The sequence below is a fragment of the Oncorhynchus mykiss genome, chromosome 13 (genome assembly GCF_057628025.1).
Source record: "Oncorhynchus mykiss isolate SJ-2025 chromosome 13, ASM5762802v1, whole genome shotgun sequence".
Lineage (NCBI taxonomy): Eukaryota > Metazoa > Chordata > Actinopteri > Salmoniformes > Salmonidae > Oncorhynchus > Oncorhynchus mykiss.
Window position 1 is genome coordinate 75,679,478 of NC_143034.1, and position 14,538 is coordinate 75,694,015.

At 47.0% G+C, this 14,538-nt stretch overlaps 1 protein-coding gene across 7 annotated transcripts in view; it reads right to left on the reverse strand.

Moving 5' to 3' along the window:
• Positions 1-690: 690 nt before the first annotated feature.
• The window catches only part of LOC110487124 (syntaxin-binding protein 4), a 141,615-nt gene continuing 127,767 nt past the window's right edge, over positions 691-14,538 (reverse strand). For 5 of the 7 annotated variants that reach the window (XM_090197665.1, XM_090197666.1, XM_090197664.1 and 2 more), the window contains exons 18-23: positions 9,721-9,771; positions 9,346-9,489; positions 7,721-7,837; positions 3,867-3,916; positions 3,535-3,735; positions 691-3,352 (exon numbers count right to left, since the gene is read on the reverse strand). In XM_090197665.1, coding sequence (XP_090053791.1) covers positions 3,286-3,352; positions 3,535-3,735; positions 3,867-3,916; positions 7,721-7,837; positions 9,346-9,489; positions 9,721-9,771 — 630 coding nt within the window. In that variant the 3' untranslated portion in view covers positions 691-3,285. Of the gene's footprint in view, positions 3,353-3,530; positions 3,736-3,866; positions 3,917-7,720; positions 7,838-9,345; positions 9,490-9,720; positions 9,772-14,538 lie in introns of all 7 variants that reach the window. The other 2 variants (XM_090197669.1, XM_090197670.1) reach the window with 1 other exon arrangement.

Here is a 14,538-nt window from a genome sequence, read left to right on the forward strand (position 1 = left end):
TGGAGAGGAGAACCAGATCATTAGTCTGTTATGATGGAGAGGAGAACCAGATCATTAGTCTGTTATGATGGAGAGGAGAACCAGATGATGTCTAGTCTGTTATGATGGAGAGGAGAACCAGATCATTAGTCTGTTATGATGGAGAGGAGAACCAGATCATTAGTCTGTTATGATGGAGAGGAGAACCAGATGATGTCTAGTCTGTTATGATGGAGAGGAGAACCAGATCATTAGTCTGTTATGATGGAGAGGAGAACCAGATGATGTCTAGTCTGTTATGATGGAGAGGAGAACCAGATGATGTCTAGTCTGTTATGATGGAAAGGAGAACCAGATGATGTTTAGTCTGTGATGATGGAGAGGAGAACCAGATGATCCCACAGATGTGTCTAGTGTTATGGTGATGTAATAAAAGACTGGCACAAGCTGTTGGGCGGCTGCTAGTTCACACAACCATTTAGAGGTACTACGTATAAACCCAGTATTACTACCAGGGTTGGGGTCAATTCAGACAATTCAAGACTGCAACAAGAATAGTCCACATTGAAAATATGACATTGTTGAATTGAAATGTACACTCACCTAACTTCACCTGAACCTTGATTACTCCCCTGTTGTAAGTCGGCTGGTATTGAAGTCAGAAACAGACATAGTAGAAATATATAGTAGGAAACTCCAGGGACACGGATGTATTTGAGGTTAATCCTTTATTAAAAACAGTAAAAGAAAGTTCGGAGGCCAAACATAATGACGCAATCTAGTTCAATTACAGGACTACATGTCAGTCAGTTTGGTAAAGCATGTGTATTTAACAATATAAACAATACACCTCGGACACATTTAGCCGGCTACGGTATGTCTTATTAATGTTACATGACCTCCTGTTGTACACATCTCCTTGACTTGTGTCCCAAAACTGAAGTGTGCACTCGTTCACTACTCCATACAAATGTAAAATACATGGATATGTGTTGGCATGGGCTGGACTCTAGAGGGAGTTCCAAATTCCAGTCATGTCCTTTGAAATCCATAAAGGAAAGTGAACGAGTGCACACTTCGGGAGAACGGAGAGATTATTGGGACGCAGCCCATATATCCCACCACACAGGTATCGTTATCATACAACCTATTATTTTAAACAAGACAGTATAACTAATGTTTCTCTCTACATTCCTGAAATCAAACATTTGATTCCACAGTTGAATGTTGAACGACAGGTTGTCAGAACCAGAACCATGCAGTGATAATATGGTACTGATGATGTTTCCTGTTGAGATACACTGCTTCGCGTTGTGTCTCAATTACTCGTCATTGGCTTCCTTCCTCGTCTCCTTTCCTTCATTTGCACTGAGGAAGTATCAGGTGTTTTGAGTTGATAAGACACCGGCTGGGTCTCAATACTCTTTCATTACTTCCTTTCCTTGTCTCCTCCCCTCATTTCCTTTCCTTCGGGACCTCTAACAGGTGAAAGGATTGGATGGCTTTCCACCATATTGCTTTTTTACCTACAGTATCGCTTCTTTCCATATCACTGATCATGAAGGAAAAGGACACAAGGAAAGGACACAAGGAAAGGGAGCTAGTTACGACTATCGAGACACAGCCACTGCTAAAAGGCCATTGTTGTTGTTTTTTCCATTCTTTTTTTATTGTCTTGGTGACATAACCTCAATCTCAGACGACAAGCCGACAAACTGTGGGTTATGGAACGGAACTTCCACACAGCTGTCGCTATGGAGACGCAGTTCTAACAGAAGTCACGGAACATATGTGATATGACAGCGTAGTAAGTATTCACAGAACTCAACAGTAAGGAAGGAAGGAATCCTCATAGACAAAGCCTTGAACGAGCTTCAATTGACACAGACATACTATAGTAAGCTCTGGCTTGGTCCAGCGGACTTGTTTGTGTGTGTGTGTGTGTGTGTGTGTGTGTGTGTGTCAGTCAGAAGATGTGGAGAAGGACATCAAAGGAGAGTGCAATATTTCTTTCAGCTTAAAGATTTACAAGGTTTTATAATAACAGCAAAAGCAGACGTCTCGGCGTCGCCATGACAGCTCGTGCAGGTCCTAAAGCTTCTTCCTCTACCTCGGTATCCGTAACAGAAAATGGGCTTTTCCAGGACAAAATCATCTTCAAAACAGACAGACAGTTCATCAGAGCACTTCAGTATAAGGGACAAACCGTTTCTGTACACAGGGTCATCACCATGGTGACACGATGTCATCAGGATGAGACGCTTTGGATCAGGGCACATCGTCCACGTTATCCTCTCTCTCTCTCTCTGAAGTATACACATACAGGGCACTTACTGTAGCCATGGCGATACAGCTATAGAGACAGCTAGGGCTAGGTTCCAATACCCTAGCCTGGCTTCCTCTCCTCACCTCTGGGAACTGTTGTGAGCAAAAATACACATTTCTGTCCCGTCTCAGATAATGAACACAAACGTCTTCATCTCTCTTCGTGTCCTTGAGGACCGCTGATCCCAAAAATAAACGGATGGAACCAATTTGACGAGCAGCCAATGTCACACCGGCGTATTGAACGTCACTATCCGGTCTCTCCAGATTTCAGTGGTCAGGAAGGATACGAGGAAATAGGATACAAGGAAATAGGACATGAGAGAATGAACATTTTACAGAGTATTGGAACTCAGGGATAGAAAGGTTCAGTGCATCATCATCATCATCATCATCATCATCATAGCTCATGCTGTACGTCTGTACACCTACACACCCAACGGTAGCGTCTTGGCTTTGTAGTGCTGTCTAATCGGCTACGGCAAGCTCTTTGGAACAAACTGAACTGCATCTACAAGTCTCTGCCATTTCACCTCAAAACCTGCTACCGTTCCCAGTCACTCCCAGTTGAGAATCTCCCCTTCGTTCACATTCTGACAAATGCTAAATATCAACAGAGAAATGTAAGTACACACACAGCTGTATTAGAAAACAGATAAACTAGAATATTTTGTGGTTAATCGGTAAAGCAATCCCAGAACATTGACTGAAGCCTCAACTAATGACAGCGGTTCATTTTTAAAGAGTTGTAAGTGTTTTTTTGTTTTTTTTTACACACACTGCATAGCATCCTACATACAGTCTGTCTGGTTGTCTCTCTCCATCTGTCTGTCTGTCTTTTAAAGGGTCGTTGGTAGTTTTTAGGTAAACGTAGTCAGCCAAGCACAGTGTTCTTCTGAGCCTAGTCCCCAGCCACCTTGTTCTTTTCACGTCCTCGTAACGTTCTCTAAAACGCTCTCTGTGACGTTCTCTGAACGTTCTCTACTGGCGGCGCTTGTCTTTGGCTGGATCTTCTGTAGGAGATGGCTGAGCCTGCGAGCTATGAGGGCTGAGGGAGAGAGGGAGGGAGGGAAGGAGGAGAGGTGAGGGAAGAGAGGAAGATAAGGAAGAGTGGAAGGTAAGGAGGAGAGAGGAGAGGGAAGACTATGGCTATCAAATACTCAGATGCCATATTCCATCTAGATACAGATGGGTTGTGAGTGGAAGTAAGTGCTGATCATACATACTTACTGTGTTGCCCGGTTAGGGTCCATGGCTGGGTCAGGTGGTTCACCCACCTCTGAGTCACTGAGAGGGGCTGTATCATCGGTGCTGCTCAGGGATCTGACCCCCTCCACCAGCTCCCTGGCCTCTGCAGCTAACTGGCAGGCTGGGTCTGGGATGGGAGAGGGGGTCTCTGGACTGTCTGTGGCTGGAGAGGTCCTGCTACTCCTGGAAGCACACATACACACGTTCACACACACACACACCCAAACCCTCCGGTCAGATCAACAGACTGTCAGAATGAACAAACATTTGAAGAATTGTCATTAAGGAGTTACATTTAGAAGATAAGCACTTACCCATTTTCCATTCCAAACAAGCTGGGGGTGGTGAGCACTTTGTGAACATTCTGAGAAATAAACAGTCAGTCAGTTAGCCAGTCAGTTAGCCAGCCAGTTAACCAGCCAGTCAGTTAGCCAGCCAGTCAGTCAGCCAGTTAACCAGCCAGTCAGTTAGCCAGTCAGTTAGCCAGCCAGTCAGTCAGCCAGTTAACCAGCCAGTCAGTTAGCCAGCCAGTCAGTCAGCCTGTCAGTCAGCCAGTTAACCAGCCAGTCAGTTAGCCAGCCAGTCAGTCAGCCAGTTAAGCACCCAGTCAGTTAGCCAGTTAGCCAGCCAGTCAGTCAGTCAGCCAGTTAGCCAGCCAATCAGTCAGCCAGTTAGCCAGCCAATCAGTCAGCCAGTCGGACAGCCAGTCAGTCAGCCAGTCGGACAGCCAGCCAGTCAGTCAGTCAGTTAGCCAGCCAGCCAGTCAGTCAGTTAGCCAGCCAGCCAGCCAGTCAGTCAGCCAGCCAGTCAGTCAGTCAGTTAGCCAGCCAGCCAGCCAGCCAGTCAGTCAGTTAGCCAGCCAGCCAGTCAGTCAGTCAGTCAGTTAGCCAGCCAGCCAGTTAGCCAGCCAGTCAGTCAGCCAGTTAGCCAGCCAGTCAGTCAGCCAGTCAGTCAGTCAGTCAGCCAGTTAGCCAGTCAGCACCGAAATCCACATACATAAAACTAGAAAGTATTTTTGAACCACTAGGTGGCAGTACAGGTTCAGAACATAACAGAGCATGCCCAGAGAGGTGTCAGCTAGGGCTCACAGGTAGGTGTGTTACAGAACCTGTGTGACTGTGTTTACAGTTGAGAGGTGGACAGGTGAGTGTTGTTGTAAAGGTGTGTTACAGGTGTAATATTACCTGTGTGAAGCCCAGGAGTTAGTTGTATGAGAGGTGGACAGGAAGTGATGTTGTAAAGGTGTGTTACAGGTGTAATATTACCTGTGTGAAGCCCAGGAGTTAGTTGTATGAGAGGTGGACAGGAAGTGATGTTGTAAAGGTGTGTTACAGGTGTAATATTACCTGTGTGAAGCCCAGGAGTTAGTTGTATGAGAGGTGAGTGTTGTTGTAAAGGTGTGTTACTGTGTTACAGGTGTAATGTTACCTGTGTGAAGCCCAGGAGTTAGTTGTATGAGAGGTGGACAGGAAGTGATGTTGTAAAGGTGTGTTACAGGTGTAATGTTACCTGTGTGAAGCCCAGGAGTTAGTTGTATGAGAGGTGGACAGGAAGTGATGTTGTAAAGGTGTGTTACAGGTGTAATATTACCTGTGTGAAGCCCAGGAGTTAGTTGTATGAGAGGTGAGTGTTGTTGTAAAGGTGTGTTACTGTGTTACAGGTGTAATATTACCTGTGTGAAGCCCAGGAGTTAGTTGTATGAGAGGTGAGTGTTGTTGTAAAGGTGTGTTACTGTGTTACAGGTGTAATGTTACCTGTGTGAAGCCCAGGAGTTAGTTGTATGAGAGGTGAGTGTTGTTGTAAAGGTGTGTTACTGTGTTACAGGTGTAATATTACCTGTGTGAAGCCCAGGAGTTAGTTGTATGAGAGGTGGACAGGAAGTGATGTTGTAAAGGTGTGTTACTGTGTTACAGGTGTAATATTACCTGTGTGAAGCCCAGGAGTTAGTTGTATGAGAGGTGGACAGGAAGTGATGTTGTAAAGGTGTGTTACTGTGTTACAGGTGTAATGTTACCTGTGTGAAGCCCAGGAGTTAGTTGTATGAGAGGTGGACAGGAAGTGATGTTGTAAAGGTGTGTTACTGTGTTACAGGTGTAATGTTACCTGTGTGAAGCCCAGGAGTTAGTTGTATGAGAGGTGAGTGTTGTTGTAAAGGTGTGTTACTGTGTTACAGGTGTAATGTTACCTGTGTGAAGCCCAGGAGTTAGTTGTATGAGAGGTGGACAGGAAGTGATGTTGTAAAGGTGTGTTACTGTGTTACAGGTGTAATGTTACCTGTGTGAAGCCCAGGAGTTAGTTGTATGAGAGGTGAGTGTTGTTGTAAAGGTGTGTTACTGTGTTACAGGTGTAATATTACCTGTGTGAAGCCCAGGAGTTAGTTGTATGAGAGGTGAGTGTTGTTGTAAAGGTGTGTTACTGTGTTACAGGTGTAATGTTACCTGTGTGAAGCCCAGGAGTTAGTTGTATGAGAGGTGAGTGTTGTTGTAAAGGTGTGTTACTGTGTTACAGGTGTAATATTACCTGTGTGAAGCCCAGGAGTTAGTTGTATGAGAGGTGGACAGGAAGTGATGTTGTAAAGGTGTGTTACTGTGTTACAGGTGTAATATTACCTGTGTGAAGCCCAGGAGTTAGTTGTATGAGAGGTGGACAGGAAGTGATGTTGTAAAGGTGTGTTACTGTGTTACAGGTGTAATGTTACCTGTGTGAAGCCCAGGAGTTAGTTGTATGAGAGGTGGACAGGAAGTGATGTTGTAAAGGTGTGTTACTGTGTTACAGGTGTAATGTTACCTGTGTGAAGCCCAGGAGTTAGTTGTATGAGAGGTGAGTGTTGTTGTAAAGGTGTGTTACTGTGTTACAGGTGTAATGTTACCTGTGTGAAGCCCAGGAGTTAGTTGTATGAGAGGTGAGTGTTGTTGTAAAGGTGTGTTACTGTGTTACAGGTGTAATATTACCTGTGTGAAGCCCAGGAGTTAGTTGTATGAGAGGTGGACAGGAAGTGATGTTGTAAAGGTGTGTTACTGTGTTACAGGTGTAATATTACCTGTGTGAAGCCCAGGAGTTAGTTGTATGAGAGGTGGACAGGAAGTGATGTTGTAAAGGTGTGTTACTGTGTTACAGGTGTAATGTTACCTGTGTGAAGCCCAGGAGTTAGTTGTATGAGAGGTGGACAGGAAGTGATGTTGTAAAGGTGTGTTACTGTGTTACAGGTGTAATGTTACCTGTGTGAAGCCCAGGAGTTAGTTGTATGAGAGGTGAGTGTTGTTGTAAAGGTGTGTTACTGTGTTACAGGTGTAATGTTACCTGTGTGAAGCCCAGGAGTTAGTTGTATGAAAGGTGGACAGGAAGTGATGTTGTAAAGGTGTGTTACTGTGTTACAGGTGTAATGTTACCTGTGTGAAGCCCAGGAGTTAGTTGTATGAGAGGTGAGTGTTGTTGTAAAGGTGTGTTACTGTGTTACAGGTGTAATATTACCTGTGTGAAGCCCAGGAGTTAGTTGTATGAGAGGTGAGTGTTGTTGTAAAGGTGTGTTACTGTGTTACAGGTGTAATGTTACCTGTGTGAAGCCCAGGAGTTAGTTGTATGAGAGGTGAGTGTTGTTGTAAAGGTGTGTTACTGTGTTACAGGTGTAATATTACCTGTGTGAAGCCCAGGAGTTAGTTGTATGAGAGGTGGACAGGAAGTGATGTTGTAAAGGTGTGTTACTGTGTTACAGGTGTAATATTACCTGTGTGAAGCCCAGGAGTTAGTTGTATGAGAGGTGGACAGGAAGTGATGTTGTAAAGGTGTGTTACTGTGTTACAGGTGTAATGTTACCTGTGTGAAGCCCAGGAGTTAGTTGTATGAGAGGTGGACAGAAAGTGATGTTGTAAAGGTGTGTTACTGTGTTACAGGTGTAATGTTACCTGTGTGAAGCCCAGGAGTTAGTTGTATGAGAGGTGAGTGTTGTTGTAAAGGTGTGTTACTGTGTTACAGGTGTAATGTTACCTGTGTGAAGCCCAGGAGTTAGTTGTATGAGAGGTGGACAGGAAGTGATGTTGTAAAGGTGTGTTACTGTGTTACAGGTGTAATGTTACCTGTGTGAAGCCCAGGAGTTAGTTGTATGAGAGGTGAGTGTTGTTGTAAAGGTGTTTTGGGGGTGAGTCACAGGTGTGTTACAGCTGAAGTGTACCTGTGCGAATCCCAGTAGTTTCTTGTTGGAGATCTCCAGGTGTCTTCTGCTCAGCTCAGACTTCCTCAGCTGACAGTCAATCATCGACAACTTCCTGTTTAACTCCATCACATCTTCCTAGAGTATAACACACAGAATCATTTCCTGTTTAACTCCATCACATCCTTCTGGGGTACAACACACAGAATCACTTCCTGTTAAACTCCATCACATCTTCCTGGCGTATAACACACAGAATCACTTCCTGTTTAACTCCATCACAAATGTTTTATGGTACAACACACATAATCACTTCCTGTTAAACTCCATCACATCTTCCTGGAGTATAACACACAGAATCACTTCCTGTTTAACTCCATCACATCCTTCTGGGGTACAACACACATAATCACTTCCTGTTAAACTCCATCACATCCTCCTGACTAGTGTTGTCCTGCTGGGTCACAGTATTTTAGGGTAGAAAAGACTAGTGTTGTCCTGCTGGGTCACAGTATTTTAGGGTAGAAAAGACTAGTGTTGTCCTGCTGGGTCACAGTATTTTAGGGTAGAAAAGACTAGTGTTGTCCTGCTGGGTCACAGTATTTTAGGGTAGAAAAGACTAGTGTTGTCCTGCTGGGTCACAGTATTTTATGGTAGAAAAGACTAGTGTTGTCCTGCTGGGTCACAGTATTTTAGGGTAGAAAATACTAGTGTTGTCCTGCTGGGTCACAGTATTTTAGGGTAGAAAAGACTAGTGTTGTCCTGCTGGGTCACAGTATTTTATGGTAGAAAAGACTAGTGTTGCCCTGCTGGGTCACAGTATTTTAGGGTAGAAAAGACTAGTGTTGTCCTGCTGGGTCACAGTATTTTATGGTAGAAAAGACTAGTGTTGCCCTGCTGGGTCACAGTATTTTAGGGTAGAAAAGACTAGTGTTGTCCTGCTGGGTCACAGTATTTTAGGGTAGAAAAGACTAGTGTTGTCCTGCTGGGTCACAGTATTTTAGGGTAGAAAAGACTAGTGTTGTCCTGCTGGGTCACAGTATTTTAGGGTAGAAAAAGACTAGTGTTGTCCTGCTGGGTCACAGTATTTTAGGGTAGAAAAGACTAGTGTTGTCCTGCTGGGTCACAAACAATTGTCTGGAGTGTTTCAGAAATGGAGAGGTCTGCTGCCCTCCACTGCAACCAACCTGCACATCTTTCTGACTGCTTTGTCATCACTTGTGTCTGCGGCCCACCCAGACGACTCTAGTCTTTTCTTCCATTCATTGGTTTTTACGTCTACCTTAGTAGCTTCCAGACCCTTCTGTTTCTTGTGTCTGCAGCCCACCCAGACGACTCTAGTCTTTTCTTCCATTCATTGGTTTTAAGTCTAGCTTAGTAGCTTCCAGACCCTTCTGTTTCTTGTGTCTGCAGCCCACCCAGACGACTCTAGTCTTTTCTTCCATTCATTGGTTTTAAGTCTACCTTAGTAGCTTCCAGACCCTTCTGTTTCTTGTGTCTGCAGCCCACCCAGACGACTCTAGTCTTTTCTTCCATTCATTGGTTTTAAGTCTACCTTAGTAGCTTCCAGACCCTTCTGTTTCTTGTGTCTGCAGCCCACCCAGACGACTCTAGTCTTTTCTTCCATTAATTGGTTTTAAGTCTACCTTAGTAGCTTCCAGACCCTTCTGTTTCTTGCCCGCCAGTTGGTTCTTCAGGTCTTTGATCTCAGCCTCTAGCAGTGTAATGACCTCTTCATAGTCCTGCTCTGCACTGTTACTCTGTCTGTCTCTCTGCACTGCCTCCGCTACCTGCAGGGGTAGAAGAATAAGAAGAAGAAGAAGAAGAGAAGATGAAGATGTACCCAAGGTCTAACAGAAATTCAACTTCCCATTTCCAACGGAAATTCAACTTGGGACACATACCAGCCGTACTGCAGACATTTACATGAGTACACAAACTGTACACAGAGAGACCATGGAGCAGCTGTGGGGGTGAAGTCTCTTGTCTTGTTTAGGGGTTTATTAGTGGATAAATATTACCTGCATACGAGTCTTCAGACGACTGTTCTCCTCCACCGTCGCACACGCTTTCTGGAGGGAGGGAGAGGGAATGAGGGAGGGAGAGGGAATGAGGGAGGGAGAGGGAATGAGGGAGGGAGAGGGAATGAGGGAGAGAGAGGGAGGGAATTAGGGAGGGAGAGGGAATGAGGGAGGGAGAGGGAATGAGGGAGAGAGAGGGAGGGAATGAGGGAGGGAGGGATGGGGAGGGAATAAGGGAGGGAGGGAGGGATGGAGAGAGAGGGAGGGAATGAGGGAGGGAAGGATGGAGAGAGAGGGAGGGATGGAGAGAGAGGGAGGGAATGAGGGAGGGAGGGATGGAGAGAGAGGGTGGAAGGGATGGAGAGAGAGGGAGGGAATGAGTGAAGGAAAAAGAGCAATAATGAGTGTGTTAATACAACTATGCCTGGCAAAGATAGCACAAGATAGGATAAGATACGATAGGATACGATAAGATACGATAGGATAAGATAGAATAAGATATGATAAGATAGAATAAGATATGATAAAATTCGACAGGATACGATAGAATACGATAAGATACGATAGGATACGATAGGATATGATAGGATAAGATGAGATACGGTGGGATAAGGTTAGGATACGATGGGATACGATGGGATACGGTGGGATACGATGGGATACGGTGGGATACGGTGGGATACGATGGGATACGATGGGATATGGTGGGATACGATAGGATACGATGGGATACGGTATCCCATCATATCCAACCATATCCCATCGTATCCCACCATATCCCATCGAATCGCAGCTTATCCCATCATATCGCAGCGTATCGCAGCGTATCCCATCATTTCCCACCATATCGCAGCGTATCCCATCGTATCGCAGCGTATCCCATCATATCCCACCGTATCGTAGCGTATCCCCCCGTATCGCAGCGTATCCCATCGTATACCATCATATCCCACCGTATCGTAGCGTATCCCCCCGTATCGCAGCGTATCCCACCATGTCCCACCATATCCCATCGTGTCGCAGCGTATCCCATCATATCCAACCATATCCCATCGTATCCCACCATATCCCATCGAATCGCAGCGTATCCCATCATATCCCACCGTATTGCAGCGTATCGTAGCGTATCCCACCATATCGCAGCGTATCGTAGCGTATCCCACCATATCCCATCGTATCGCAGCGTATCCCATCGTATCGCAGCGTATCGCAGCGTATCCCATCATATCCCACCGTATCGTAGCGTATCCCCCCGTATCGCAGCGTATCGCAGCGTATCGCAGCGTATCGCAGCGTATCCCATCGTATCGCAGCGTATCGCAGCGTATCCCATCATATCCCACCGTATTCCACCGTATCCCATCTTATCCCACCATATCCCACCGTATCCCATCTTATCGCAGCGTATCCCACCATATCCCATCTTATTGCAGCGTATCCCACCATATCCCATTTTATAGCAGCGTATCCCACCATATCCCATCTTATTGCAGCGTATCTGTCATGTATTGTCATGTTGTGTCTTTCTGTCCTTTCCTTTCACCCTGTCTCCCTCTGCTGGTCGTATTAGGTTACCTTTTCTCCCCCGCTTTCCCCCAGCTGTTCCTTGTCTCCTCCTAACTACCTCGTCACCCCTTTTCCCACCTGTTCCCTTTTTTCCCTCTGATTAGTCCTCTATATCTCTCTCTGTTTTTGTTCCTGTCCTTGTCGGATTCTTGTTTGTGTGTCTCATGCCTGAACCAGACTATCATCGTGTTTGCTGCAACCTTGTCCTGTCCTGTCGGAATCTACCTGTCCATCTGAGCCCACGTGTGTTTATCATTAAAGAAACTCTGTTTGTTAATTCGCTTTTGGGTCCTCATTCACGCACCTGACAGAAGAATCCGACCAAGAATGGACCCAGCGACTTCGGATCCTCTCCACTCAGCCGTCGAGATCCAGGGAGCGATGCTAGGCAGACACGAGCAGGAATTGTCTGCTGCTCGACATGCCGTTGAGACCCTGGCCACCCAAGTCTCCAACCTCACAGAACAGGTTCACCATCTCCGCCTCGATCCACCGGCCACTTCCAGGGCTTTCGAATCTCCGGAGCCCAGAATCAATAACCCGCCGTGTTACTCTGGGGAGCCCACTGAATGCCGCTCGTTCCTCACCCAGTGTGATATTGTGTTTTCTCTCCAGCCCAACACTTACGCCAGGAGCACTGCTCGTGTCGCCTACGTCATATCTCTCCTTACTGGACGGGCTCGTGAGTGGGGCACGGCAATCTGGGAGGCAAGGGCTGAGTGTACTAACCAGTATCAGGACTTTAAGGAGGAGATGATACGGGTTTTTGATCGATCTGTTTTTGGGGAGGAGGCTTCCAGGGCCCTGTCTTCCCTATGTCAAGGCAATCGATCCATAACAGACTACTCTATTGAGTTTCGCACTCTTGCTGCCTCCAGAGGCTGGAACGAGCCGGCTTTGCTCGCTCGACTTCTGGAGGGTCTCCGCGCAGAGGTAAAGGATGAGATTCTCTCCCGGGAGGTTCCTTCCAGCGTGGATTCCTTGATTGAACTCGCTATTCGCATTGAGCGACGGGTTGATCTTCGTCACCGAGCTCGTGGAAAGGAGCTCGCGTTCTCCGTTGCCCCCCTCTCCGCATCACTACCATCTTCCTCTGCCGGCTCGGGAGCTGAGCCTATGCAGCTGGGAGGTATCCGCATCTCGACTAAGGAGAGGGAACGGAGAATCACCAACCGCCTCTGTCTCTATTGCGGTTCTGCTGGTCATTTTGTCACTTCATGTCCAGTAAAAGCCAGAGCTCATCAGTAAGCGGAGGGCTACTGGTGAGCGCTACTACTCCTGTCTCTCCTTCAAGATCCTGCACTACCTTGTCGGTCCATCTACGCTGGACCGGTTCGTCAGCTTCCTGCAGTGCCTTAATAGACTCTGGGGCGGAGGGCTGTTTTATGGACGAGACCTGGGCTCGGGAACATGACATTCCTCTCAGACAGTTAAGGGAGTCCACGGCCTTGTTCGCCCTGGATGGTAGTCCTCTCCCCAGGATTCAGCGTGAGACGCTACCTTTAACCCTCACTGTTTCTGGTAATCATAGCGAAACCATTTCTTTTTTAATTTTTCGTTCACCTTTTACACCTGTTGTTTTGGGCCATCCCTGGCTAGTTTGTCATAATCCTTCCATTAATTGGTCTAGTAATTCTATCCTCTCCTGGAACGTCTCTTGTCATGTGAAATGTTTAATGTCTGCTATCCCTCCTGTTTCCTCTGTCTCTTCTTCACAGGAGGAGCCTGGTGATTTGACAGGGGTGCCGAAGGAATATCACGATCTGCGCACGGTGTTCAGTCGGTCCAGGGCCACCTCTCTTCCTCCACACCGGTCGTATGATTGTAGTATTGATCTCCTTCCGGGAACCACTCCCCCCCGGGGTAGACTATACTCTCTGTCGGCTCCCGAACGTAAGGCTCTCGAGGATTATTTGTCTGTAGCTCTTGACGCCGGTACCATAGTCCCCTCCTCCTCTCCCGCCGGAGCGGGGTTTTTTTTTGTCAAGAAGAAGGACGGGTCTCTGCGCCCCTGCATAGATTATCGAGGGCTGAATGACATAACAGTGAAGAATCGTTATCCGCTTCCTCTTATGTCTTCAGCCTTCGAGATCCTGCAGGGAGCCAGGTTTTTCACTAAGTTGGACCTTCGTAACGCTTACCATCTTGTGCGCATCAGGGAGGGGGACGAGTGGAAGACGGCGTTTAACACTCCGTTAGGGCACTTTGAATACCGGGTTCTTCCTTTCGGCCTCGCTAACGCTCCAGCTGTCTTTCAGGCATTAGTCAATGATGTCCTGAGAGACATGCTGAACATCTTTGTTTTCGTTTACCTTGACGATATCCTGATTTTTTCACCGTCACTCCAGATTCATGTTCAGCACGTTCGACGTGTCCTCCAGCGCCTTTTAGAGAATTGTCTTTTTGTGAAGGCTGAGAAGTGCACTTTTCATGCCTCCTCCGTCACATTTCTCGGTTCTGTTATTTCCGCTGAAGGCATTAAGATGGATCCCGCTAAGGTCCAAGCTGTCATTGATTGGCCCGCCCCTAAGTCACGCATCGAGCTGCAGCGCTTTCTCGGCTTCGCGAACTTCTATCGTCGTTTCATCCGTAATTTCGGTCAGGTGGCAGCTCCTCTCACAGCCCTTACTTCTGTCAAGACGTGCTTTAAGTGGTCCGTTTCCGCCCAGGGAGCTTTTGATCTCCTCAAGAATCGTTTTACATCCGCTCCTATCCTTGTTACACGTGACGTCTCTAGACAGTTCGTTGTCGAGGTTGACGCGTCAGAGGTGGGCGTGGGAGCCATTCTTTCTCAGCGCTCCCTCTCTGACGACAAGGTCCACCCATGCGCGTATTTTTCTCATCGCCTGTCGCCGTCGGAACGTAACTATGATGTGGGAAACCGCGAACTGCTCGCCATCCGGTTAGCCCTAGGCGAATGGCGACAGTGGTTGGAGGGGGCGACCGTTCCTTTTGTCGTTTGGACTGACCATAGGAACCTTGAGTACATCCGTTCTGCCAAACGACTTAATGCGCGTCAGGCGCGTTGGGCGCTGTTTTTCGCTCGTTTCGAGTTCGTGATTTCTTATCGTCCGGGCTCTAAGAACACCAAGCCTGATGCTTTATCTCGTCTCTTCAGTTCTTCAGTAGCCTCCACAGACCCCGAGGGGATTCTCCCTGAGGGGCGTGTTGTCGGGTTGACTGTCTGGGGAATTGAGAGGCAGGTAAAGCAAGCGCTCACTCACACTCCGTCGCCGCGCGCTTGTCCTAGGA